Below are 11830 nucleotides of genomic sequence, written 5' to 3' on the forward strand. Positions count from 1 at the left end.
CCATGATGCTTTCTGCTCGTGTCACATTTACTGTAACTTAAGTTTGATTTTCAACTATTACCCAATAAACCTGTACACCCAAGCCCTAAAGGGGTCCACCTTTCGACACTAAAGTGTTTTTATTTTCTTTAATAGTATGAGTGCCCTTTATGGTAAATGCCCCCAGTATCTCTGCCTTGTTGCTTGGGAGGGGAGGTGCACAGATAATTTCAAATAGAAATCCAGGCAGTGACATGCAGCTTCTGTCAGAGTGTTTGGTGTCACATCTGCCATCTTGGCCAGCAATTTCATCATCTTGATGCTGAACTGAATGGACCAAAGTCTTAAAATGCAACTTTATTGTAAATTTGCTTTCCCACTATACTAAATCTGCCGCAATACATTTGGGACAGATTCATTTGCAAGGAAACTGGCACAATTCCTGAACCATTTGCAACTAAAATTGCATTAATGCTTGGATGATATCACTTTGTATTTAGGTGGCTTGTTTCAACTGTACAGATTTATAATGAAAGCTCAGCACTGCATCATACAGATTAGCAAGGTAATGGAGTGAATCTTCTAGTCAGTGCCCTATCAATATAATTCCCGGCTTAACAACTGGGAAATCTGACCAGGTTTTAAACTCCTAATTGCCTATTCTGAGACAACTGGAAGTAAGTGGGCAAGTAAGAACTGGATTATGTTTGCTAAGCTGCCCCTCGTGGTTGACTACCCACCAAAACACACATTCTGTGGCATCACAAAGAATGGGTGAGATGTTGAAGATCTGCTTGGATGCTGTACTATAGTATGAGTGGTCTCCCTTTTCAAAGAGTATGGAAAGAAAAATGTAAGGAGGGGAATTAATTATGCAAGCCTGAGTAAAGCCAAGTGGAGCAATCATTAGAACAAGGGTCCATTTTAGAATTGGTGAAAATTTAAGGTTGTTGAAGCTAGAGGAGTTGACAAGTTCAGTTTGTTGGTCCATATCTGCAAAACTGTCAGTCCTCTGATCTTGTTGAAGTATGTATAAAGTATTAAATGACTTTGGATAAGGTAAATCCTGAAGATGACAAATGGTTGGATATTAGGATCAGTGACCATAAATTAACTAGTGAAAACTAAGTTTTGATTATTTAATGGAAATACACACACAAGGTGATGCATAATCTGTAGAATAATTTGCTAGGCAAGATAGTCGAGGCACAGATTTTTAGGGGCCGTTTATTTTGGGAGCTAGAATGTTGGCGGGTTGAGATGCAGTGAGCTGAGTTGACCTTTCTCCAGTTTCTTTTTTGTGTTTCGAGGTGTTGCAACTTGTGGTTTTCCCTCCTGTAGCTACACTGCGATGCCTGTTAAAGATTACCCAGTGCTTCTGACCACTTTTCATATCTGTAGCTGTCTCATCCAGGGTTTGATTTTAAAAAAAACAATTCCATGGCTAATTCTACCAAATGTGTAGAATTTTCATGTGATGTTGCAGATTTATCTGCTTTATTTGAGTAGTATTCAGAGTAGGATATCTGCATCCCTAGCTTCATATGCAGGAGCTGGTTTGCCTCAGGATCAGGAAGTGTGGGGAGGAGGAGATTGCCCCTTCTGTCTCCCCCCCCCCCCGCCCCCCCTTCCCCAAAAAGCAAGAAGCATGCTTCTTCCTCGAAGTCTTTAGTCACAGATATAGTTAGCTTTGACCGTATGTCAGAACATGACTTGTAGGTTGTACTGGGCAAGTTTCTTTTTTTTAAAAAATAAAAAGCGTGACTTATGGAGCTTAAGTTCCTGATTGTGGGCTGGGCCAATCTGAGACTCATTGGCTCCATGATTGGATTGGAACATTTGAGAAAAGGTAATTTGATCCATCAAGGCTGCCCCTTCCAGTATTTCATCCTATTATAGATTCTGTTCTAACGCAAGAATTGCAAAAACAGAACATTTTATGGAATTCCTTGAAACCTGAAAGCAATTTTCCCAACACTCTAGCATTATAAAAAGAAAGATCTGCATTTCTATAGCACCTTTCATGACCACGTCACGTCCCAGAGCACATTATAGTGAATGAAGCACTTTTGAAATGTAGTCACTGTTGTAATGTAGGAAACGTCGCAGGCAGTTTACACACAGCAAGCTCCCACAAACAGCAATGTGATAATGAGCAGATAATTTTTTTTTTTAGTGATGTTGGTTGAGGGATAAATATTGGCCAGGGCACCATGGAGAACTCCCTTGCTCCTCTTCGAAATAGTACCACGGGATCTTTAACATCCACCTGAGGGCAGGCAGGGCCTCAGTTTAAAGTCTCATCTGACAAACAGCACCTCCGACAGTGTAGTACTCCCTCAGTACTGCACTGGAGTGTTGGCCTTAATGCCAATGGGACTTGAACCCACTCGGGCAGGAGTGCCACTAACTGAGCCAAATTTGACACTTTATGCCGCTTAATGTATTGCTTTCTGAAAATGATGCAACCTGTTGTCAATTCACAACTGAAGGTTTCTCTGTATCTTCTGCAGATCTCAGTCAACTTGGAGGTTGCCATTACTCTTCTGTATAAATATGACTAATGTAAACATTTCTTTACATCTTATGACACTGCTGATGTTTGATGCTTTTGCAACGCTTATCACAGGTTACACTTTTTGTCCCTGTGCAAACATTTTAGATGTCAGTATCCTATTTTGCACACTCCAAAATGGCACTCTATTTTACATCTAAGCTTAAGGGCAAGCAGTAAGAAGCAAATCTATTGAATCCATTTCTCTACGATGCAATCTTGCAAACAAACTCGAGATGTAGATCACTGCTTCTAGCAAATGGCTTCATTCTTGCTGCAATGCTCAAGTATTTTCAGTGCTAACCAAGTGCCTGGATATCTGAAACTAGAACTCTTGATGTCTTTCCGCTATTCTTTCCTGTGACAGTATAAAGTAGAGGGTCGCAGAAGAGCTATAGAATGCTCTGTACTCAATATCTGCTAAATGTTTCTCTGCAGCCTACACCGTGTGCATCTCTTACAGGTATGTTGATGTTGAGCACTTTTGAAAATGGTTGTCTTCCTGCTGTTCACAATTATTCCATTCTCAAAAATATTGAACTATGCTGCGTATTTCTAAAATGGCATAAATGTCTCCGATAGATCTTTGATACTGTACTGAACTTGCTCATACAAAAGGAGTTTTTATCAAATGGTTTTCCAACTTACATAGGCTTCATTTCATAATTGGTAAAATAAGTCTTTAATTTTGCAACACAGTTTGTCAATAGGGAAAGTACTAGACAGATAAACTCTGGAAATCGACCATTTGATATTTGTGTAAATCTTTCATGTCAGCCTGTTCAATGATTAATAGCAACAGTAGTGAAAGTGTGTGTTGAATAACATTATTTTGCATTACATCAGGTCAATTCATGAATGGCTGTGTTACAATAGCCAGCATAGGCTGGATTTTCGTCCGCTATCCCACCCCAGTTGATCTGGATAGTGACGAAAGCAGCAGGGTAAATGGGTAGAGACTCCTATGGGTAATGTATCCAAGTTTGCTGCTGATACAAAGCTAGGTGGGAAAGTAAGCTTTGAGGAAGACACAAAGAGGCTGCAAGGGGGTATAGACCGGTTAAGTGATTGAGCAAGAAGACAGATGGAGTATAATGTGGGTAAGTATGAAATTATCCACTTTGGTAGAATGGAAAATGAGAATATTTTTTAAAAGGTGAGAGACTGTTAAATGTTAGCATTCAACGGGACTTGTGTGTTCTTGTACACGAATCACAAAGTTAGCCTGCAAATACAGGAAGCAATTAGGAAGGCGAATGCCATCATTTTTGCGGGTTGGATTATGAGAGTAAGGAAGTCTTGTTGCAATTCTATAGGGCTTTGGTGAGGCCACAGCTGGAGTGGCCTTTGTACAGTTTTGGTCTCCTTACCTAAGGAAGGATATATTTGCCTTCAAGGGGGTGCAACAAAGGTTCACTAGACTGATTCCTGGGATGAGAGGACTGTCCTATGAGGAGAAATTGAGTAGAAAGGGCCTATATTCTCCAGTTTAAAACAATGCCAGGTGATTTCATTGAAACATATAAAATTCTTGGGGAACTAGATGCTGCGAAGCTGTTCTCCCTGGCTGGAGAGTCTAAAACTAAGGGTCTGTCTTAGGATAAGGGGGGCAGCCATTTAGGACTGAGATGAGGAGAAATTTCTTGGAGGGTTGTGAATCTTTGGAATTATTTACCTCAGGCGGCTGTAGATGTTCAGTCTTTTAGTGTATTCAAGATTGAGATTGATAAAAATTTGGTCACTGAGAATCAAGGGATACGGGGGTAGGGCATTTAATGATGTAAAAGTTCACCCATGATCATATTGTATGGCAGAGCAGGCTCAATGGGCCATATGCAACTCCTGCAACTATAATTCCTCTGCTCTTCAAGATAGTACCTTAGGATCCTTTATGACTACCTGAGAGGGCAGGTAGGGCCTCAGTTTAACGTCATTTCTGAAAGATGGCACCTCCGGCAGTGTAGTACTCCCTCAGTGCTAGCACTGGAGTGTCGGCCTTGATTTTGTGTTGAAGTTCTGGAGTGTAACTGGAACCCACACCCTTCTGACTTAGAGGCAAGAGTGCTACCCACCAAGCCGTAGCTGAGGGAGGTATTGGGAGCTGATTTATATCAACAAATTGAGAGAGTTGGACAAGTACCTCTAGAAAAAAATTGATCGGCGGGTATGGGAAGTACCATGGAACATGATATTTCCAAGACACTAGTACCAGCCAGGTTAGTGAAGACTTTCTCAGCGTTCTTCCTCCAAGATGACATGAGTAGGGGGAATCATTAAGGGGACAAAAGGAGCAGAGAGTTAAGGAAACTGCTTTTGGTCACCCCGATAGAAAAATAGGAAAGCTGGATCAGGCTAACAGATTTATTCTTCATTTTTGCTAATCTTTAACACCGATGAATAATCTAACCATCGCTTTGGTATTTACATTAGTCTCAGTCTGAGTAAAAAAACTGGTATCTATTTTTCACCTTTTCCTTGCTTTTCCCTCTTCAACTAACTTTGACTTTTTTTCTTGTCTTTTAACGCTGCAGCCTGTCATGGGAATAGCGATGGTATCTGCACAACTCTAACTAGAAATCTTTACTGATATTTGACCTTTAATGACCCAGGTATATGTTTGATGTGCAATATCCATGTGCTTCATTTAACTAAATGTTCCTTGTCCTCTGGAGCTAGGTAGTTTACTATATCCTTGATGTAATAATTACCACAGATAATAAACCCAGCCCAAAGGAAGGGAAATTGAGGCTTCCTGACTGCCCAGCTTTTAAGATCCACAGGTACAATTGAGTCCTGGTGGTCTTATTGCACACACATGCCCATGTTTTGGATGGCTGGAGGAGAGAACTGTCATTCAGTAGACTGGAGAAGTGCCCCAAGTACATCAATGAGGAATAACCTCTTTTTAAGTGTAGATTCCAGTGCTCCATTCTAATTTGACAAAAGTTCTAATCCAGCAGCAAAATGCTGTGGTAAATTAATTGTATTTTTATTGGTTTGGATGTAAAAGTGGATTCAGGTGTGAAGTAGATATATAAAGTATTGTAAGGGAAGTCCAATGCTTCATTTCACCCTGACTTAAACTTCGCTATTCGTTTACCACAACTTTCTTCTCATTTAAGCCTTTTGCAATGGATTCTCAGACATTAAAACATTACTGCTATTAGTTGAGATTAATAAAGGTTTAAAGGAATTGCTCCTTTAACCATTATGCTTATTTATGCAGAGGGACTTCTTTTGCCACTATAAAACCAACCTACGTTAGCAGAATACATGGAATGGGTAATTTAAAGCAAGTGTGCCTGCAGTTGAGAGTATCTGGTGGCCAACATCTGTCCATTTTCTTACCAACGAGATATGTTTGCTCTAGCATGGAAATGTATATAGACAGCATACTGATTTCGCCGCAGCTGTTACATTGTCTCATCATTCTTTCTAGGGCATTGAGCGTCTCAAAAATGAAAAGCCCACCTGGGAGAAGACGTTGGGATGGGAAGGAATGAAGGCAGTGTTTGATGGAAACTTCTCCTTGGGATGGTTCAACCCATTCTCCGGTCTTCAGTGCAGGAAGGAGTCCGAAGCCGTTAATACTGCTGACTTGGAAATGACTAAGGAAGATGTCACACAAACAGTAACTGAGTAACAGGGCTGAACCATTATTTAAATATTACACTAACTGGAGCGCTCCCTCTCTGGATGAAAGGCTTTGCCGGACATATTTTTAAAACAAAATCGTCCACAAAATAGGACCAGTGGACAGGTCCTGGCAGAGCTACATAGGCAAAGACAGCTAATGAGAAATGCATTCTGTCCATCATGGTATCATCCTTTAGTATTATTCAGTTAGTATTAATAAGATGTCTTTTGCTTTACAAACAAAACAAATACATGTGGGGTTCAGTGAAACCTGGTGGTTTGTAAAATGCTTCTAAGTATTATTTGTATGGATGTTTTAAAAAATATATATATATAATTTTAATCTGCATTTCCTTCTCCAATGGCATGAAACAGCAGGCGGGCAAATCCCCTCCAAGAGCTCCATTGCCACTGTGCAAAACAGCTAGTCTGGGTTCCAGAGCACAGTCTCTCAAGCCTTGACCCTTTGCTGAAATAATATGGGCTGTGTGCCTAACCTGCTTCCAGTACTGTACTCGAGGACCCAACCAGGACTGAGTCATTTTCTGGAAGAGACATTTGCAAAACTTTAATCACCTCTTCTTTAAAAGTGTTCCTTCCTAAGATAACGGGTTTGTACTAATGTGCTCTGCAAGGTTTTGCAGTTCCCCTTCATCTAATATTGTGTACACAGCCCTGCGATCCCGATGGCGCACCTTAAAAGTTACTCTATAATAAAGTGGACCTTATGCAACTGTATGTTTTATGTAACCCAAAAGTATGTCAGCACCTTATATAAATTAAAGTAAATGTGTTTTTTTTTAAAGAAAAGAGTTGGTCACAGTGCATTGTTCAGGCAAGTATTCAAGGTCAAAGCCACTGGGATGCTTGAATTGAAGATAATGGCTTTGCTGAGTTTCATCTTTTAAAACCTTGTTAGTTACCACTAAGCACATAACTTGATTCTCACAACATTTTTTTATTCACACCTCAAGAATTCACAGTTAACATTTCATGCATGTTGCTAGTTGAAATCAAAGACTGTTAGAAATGGATAATACTTCATATTATTAACTGTCTATAGTTTGTTCATTTCAACAAAGTGATACAAAGATGTAAATGTTTGCAGTTGTGCTTATGGAACCAACATAAAAATATGTACATAAAACTACAGTAATTTATTCAGTTTAGCACTGGTGCGACCACACCTGCAGTTACTGTGAGCAGTTCTGGGCACCACATCTTAGGAAGGATATATTGGCCTTAATAGCTTTCCAAACCTGAATTATGCAAAATGTCTAAGGAACGTTCCTTCCCCGTTTGCAAATAAATACCTTTACTGATTGAAGAATGTATTATGCAAAAAGAAAAGCAGCAAACTCTGCAATGCGCAGTTGACTTTGCGAGCTGACTTATTGCTGAATTAATACTGCTGGGTTGGTGACTCGACTGAGCAAATGGTATTATTAGAGTAAGTGATTGAGATATCCTGGCAGTTTCTCTACATTTACCACGTGCAGTGCAAATTACAGCCCCATAAGAAAAAGATAACAAACTTGCATTTATATACCGCCTTTCACGACCTCAGAATGTCCCAAAGTGCCTCTCAACCAATTCACCAGTTTTAATATGTCGTCACTGGTTTATGTGGACAGACATAGCAGCCAATTTGCCTGCAAACGGCAATGAACCTGACCAATGGGAGAACTCCCTATTCGTCAAATAGCTCTGTGGGATCTTTTACACCATTTTTGCTTTCGCCACCTCCAAACTCAAATATTCTAATGCTCTCCCGGCAGGTCTCAAACCTCCAGCATCCTTCGCAAACTTCAGTTCATCTAAAACCTGTCTACACCAAGTCCCCATCACCAATCACCACTGTCCTTCCTGATCCACATTGGCTCCCAGTCCCCCATACTTCCAATTTAAAATTCTCATCCTTGTGTTTAAATCCTTTCACAGTCTTGTCTCCCTCCCCCATATCTATAACCTTGAATAGCCCTTCCACCAACCCCAAAATAAATTCTCGGTTTTCCTGTCATTTTGTTCATTTCCCCCTCCCTTTGACCCACGTTAATACCTGTGCCTTCAGCCGCCTAGACCACACTGGAATTTTCTCCATAAACACCTCTGCTGCTTCTCCCTTTACTCCTTTTAAAGCCCTCCTTAAACCCTCAGCCCCTGCCCTTCTAAGCTTTTAGTCACCCCTTCCTCATATATGCTTCTTTACATCAGTGACCATTTTTGTCTGATTACACATCTGCCAAGTATCTTGGAATGTTTTACTGAACTAAAAGTGTTACAATATGTATTTGAAAGTTGTTGTTACATCCATCTAAGCACGCAAACAGTTTCCATTCTTTTGTTTTATCCAAAAGACGATGCTCCTAGCAATGCCTGCCGCAGTTATGTGCTCGTGTCTGAATTTGGACTTGAAACCGCTGCCTTCTGACTCAAATGTGAGAGTACTACCAACTGAGCCAAGCTGCCACAGAACACTGTCATGTTTAGGGCTTAACAGGATGAACCCTGACAGACTGTTTCCCCTGGGCTGGAGAGTCTTGAACGAGGGGGCATTATCTCAGGATAAGGGGTTGGTCATTTAAGGACGGAGATGAGAGATTTCTTTACTCACAGGGTTGTGAATCTCTGGAATTCTCTGCCCCAGCGAGCTGTGGATGCTCGGTTGTTGAGTAGATTCAAGACTGAGATTGATAGATTCTTGGGCAGGAAGGAATATGGGGATAGGGTGGTAAAGTAGAAAGTTTAGCCTGGATCTTATTGAATTGTGGAGCAGGCTGGAGGAACTGCATGGGCTGCTCCTGCTCCTATTTCCTATGTTAGGAACTGAGTAGTATTATCTGAGAGCTGTACCATAGAATGGACATTCTCATCAACTTTAACGTCGTGACTTACTGACCCCATTTGTGCTGTCTCAGGCACTCATAAAGTGAGGGTAAAAATAAAGAGATGGTGCTGCCTCAGGCCACGTTTGCACATCTTGAAGCTAATTTTGGAACAAAATTGGTTTGAGGCCAGAAACAAGGAAAGGGATTTTCACCCACTCACTATTCTGTTTTTCCCAAGAGCTGCATATCTGCCTCATTCTGAAATCTCAGTGCTCTTCATAATAGTAGAGTGCAGTTGAAAACTTGCTTTAACTGGCTGTGCTTCAGCATCCCAAAGGCTCTGAAGGTTCCAGTTCCAAACAAATTAAAAGTGCAATAATACTAGTGGTAATATTTAAATGTGTCTCCTGACGTTTTGACTAAATTTGGTTGAAATTAATGAAGTAATATCACCCTTCCTGATATTTCATATCAGGGGAAAAGAACTCCCTGTCCAAATGATTTCTTATAAAATTGTTTTAAAAGGGCACTAACATTATTAAAGACTCAAAACTTCTGTTTGCCAAAAACGCAACAGGATGATGTTATTGACAGAGTCTACAGTTTACAAGACAGAGTCTTGTGTAATCAGCAGGAATGTGCTGCAATGGATTAACAATTGGCTGCATTCCCTTGGCAGGTTATTGATGGCTGTGGATCTATTTGAACTGCAGGTACCAATGCTGACCCTCAGGGTTCGGTGTTAGGAACACCGCATTTACGTGTTTTCATAAATGACCTAGATACAAGTGTTGGGGGAATACTTCAGTCTCATTCTAATCTTAAGGGTGTTTCTGCCTTTTGACATTTCTCGTTGGGTCTGATGCTAGAGTGGCATCCCATTCCCTGGCTGCCAGCAGGGCACAGCAGTGTTATGGAGATGGAGGTAGGCAGCCTGTCTGATGAAGAGAATATGAGGGTTGGAAGTTTTGCTCGCAGTGGAACAGGATGCTGAGGTTACAAGTCTGAAACAGTGGCTGAGTAAGGGGAAGGAACAGAAGTTTGTGCTGACTGTTCAAGGCATTAGCTTTGATCTGGAGGAAATTTCAACTCATTCAATACTGGATGTTGAGCAAGCAGTCTGAAAACACCAAGGCAGTGGACGGGTCGAGAGGGAGATAACACACCACAAATGTACAAACACAATACAATGCTTAAAATGAGACATTTTGCTATGATTTTTCTTTCTCATAGATCAAAGTTGACGTGATTAGAATTTGTTTCCTCTACATAAACTGCTGTACCTTGAGGGTCATTTTTCTCTTAGCTTACTTTTTTTCCAAATTGAATGTCTGCAGTTTGTTTTTATCCATTTTTAATGGTTGAGACATGTGCATTCTCGATCTGATTTTGGACTTCATAGAAGAGGCAGCCTACTTGCTTTAATTCCCAATTACACAGTTTGCCTTACAAAGAGTCTTACAATGAGCCAGAGGCACTTATTCAATATCTTAACCTCACAGTGTTAGGAAACATGAAGAATGAAGTTCACTTAAATATCCACAATCTGAAAACAGCTCTAATGAAAAATCATCGACCTGAAACATTAACTCTGTTTCTCTCTCCTCAGCCCTAGCCCTGTCTGACCATTTGCAGCATTTAATTGTGTTTTAAATAATTCCAAGGTTTTCACCTCTGCTCCCCTATCCTCAAGTCCACTCCATTATTGGTCACTCTTAATGTGAAGAACCTTTTGCCAACAGTCCCAAAATTACCTTTAACTAAAAAAGAAAGAATTTGCATTTATATAGCTCCCTTCACAACCTCAGGACGTTCCCAAAGTGCTTTACAGGCAATGAAGTACTTTTGAAGTGTAGTCACTGTTGTAATGTAGACTGAATTTGTAACTGAAGGCCATGAAGCACATCGTACAGTAATCTGGTAGAATAACACCTATCTTCAGCCCAGTTCTAATCACTGAGACACAAGGGAAACACTCAAGTCCTCGAGGAAATTTAAAGAGGCAGGAATCTAGTGTCAAAGGTCTGAGGTATAAGGAAAGACTGGAGAAACTTGAGTTTCCGGCTTAGAGATGAGGTGACATAGGAGCATAGGAAATAGGAGCAGGAGAAGGCCATTTGGCCCCTCAAGCCTGCTCTGCCATTCAACTAGACCATGACTGAAAGGTGATTTTGTGGTGATGATAAGAAAAGTTTGATCTGGACAATCACTTCAAACTAAATTGTGAGTAGGATATTGGGCCACAGATTCCACTAGCCCTTTGGAGAAAAATACTTCCGGATTTCACTCCTAAAAGGCCTACCTTATGATTGTTCCCCTTTTCCTGGATTCCGCACCCCCCCTACACACACACACACACAACCCCCCCCACCTCCGCCAGAGGAAATACTTTCTATATAGATACGGCCCCACTCCCCACCCCCTTCATTAGGTTCCCATTGACAGTATTCACCTTCCTTTCCCCTTCCTAGGCCTCTGGCCAACCTCAGTTCCTGCTGCCACGGAATAAGTTATTGCGTTGGGAATCCCCATTATCGCATTTACCACTTTGATCTGCAAAGTGTTTTCATAGCGAGTCTGCATTCCAAAGTTACAAAGAAGCACGGAAACAGGCCATTTGTCCCAACTGGTCTATCCACGTGTTTATCCTCCACATGCGCCTTCTCCCACCCCTCTTCGTCTAACCCTATCAACATATCCTTCTATTCCTTTCTCCCTCATGTGCTTCTCTGCCTTGTTCTCTTTTTACATTTGGCATTTTTTGGGCTTCACAGTGATGTACATTTCACCCCTGATTCCCTTAACCTATGTAGAACTACTTTGGTCAATGAGT

General features: G+C 40.9%; 1 protein-coding gene across 2 annotated transcripts in view; it reads left to right on the plus strand.

Moving 5' to 3' along the window:
• The window catches only part of LOC137381674 (palmitoyltransferase ZDHHC3), a 37198-nt gene extending 30219 nt beyond the window's left edge, over positions 1–6979 (plus strand). For both annotated transcript variants that reach the window (XM_068054407.1, XM_068054409.1), the window contains exon 7: positions 5973–6979. In XM_068054407.1, coding sequence (XP_067910508.1) covers positions 5973–6176 — 204 coding nt within the window. In that variant the 3' untranslated portion in view covers positions 6177–6979. The remainder of the gene's footprint in view (positions 1–5972) is intronic.
• The last annotated feature ends 4851 nt before the right edge of the window (positions 6980–11830 follow it).

This window comes from Heterodontus francisci, chromosome 2 (assembly GCF_036365525.1).
Source record: "Heterodontus francisci isolate sHetFra1 chromosome 2, sHetFra1.hap1, whole genome shotgun sequence".
Classification (NCBI taxonomy): domain Eukaryota; kingdom Metazoa; phylum Chordata; class Chondrichthyes; order Heterodontiformes; family Heterodontidae; genus Heterodontus; species Heterodontus francisci.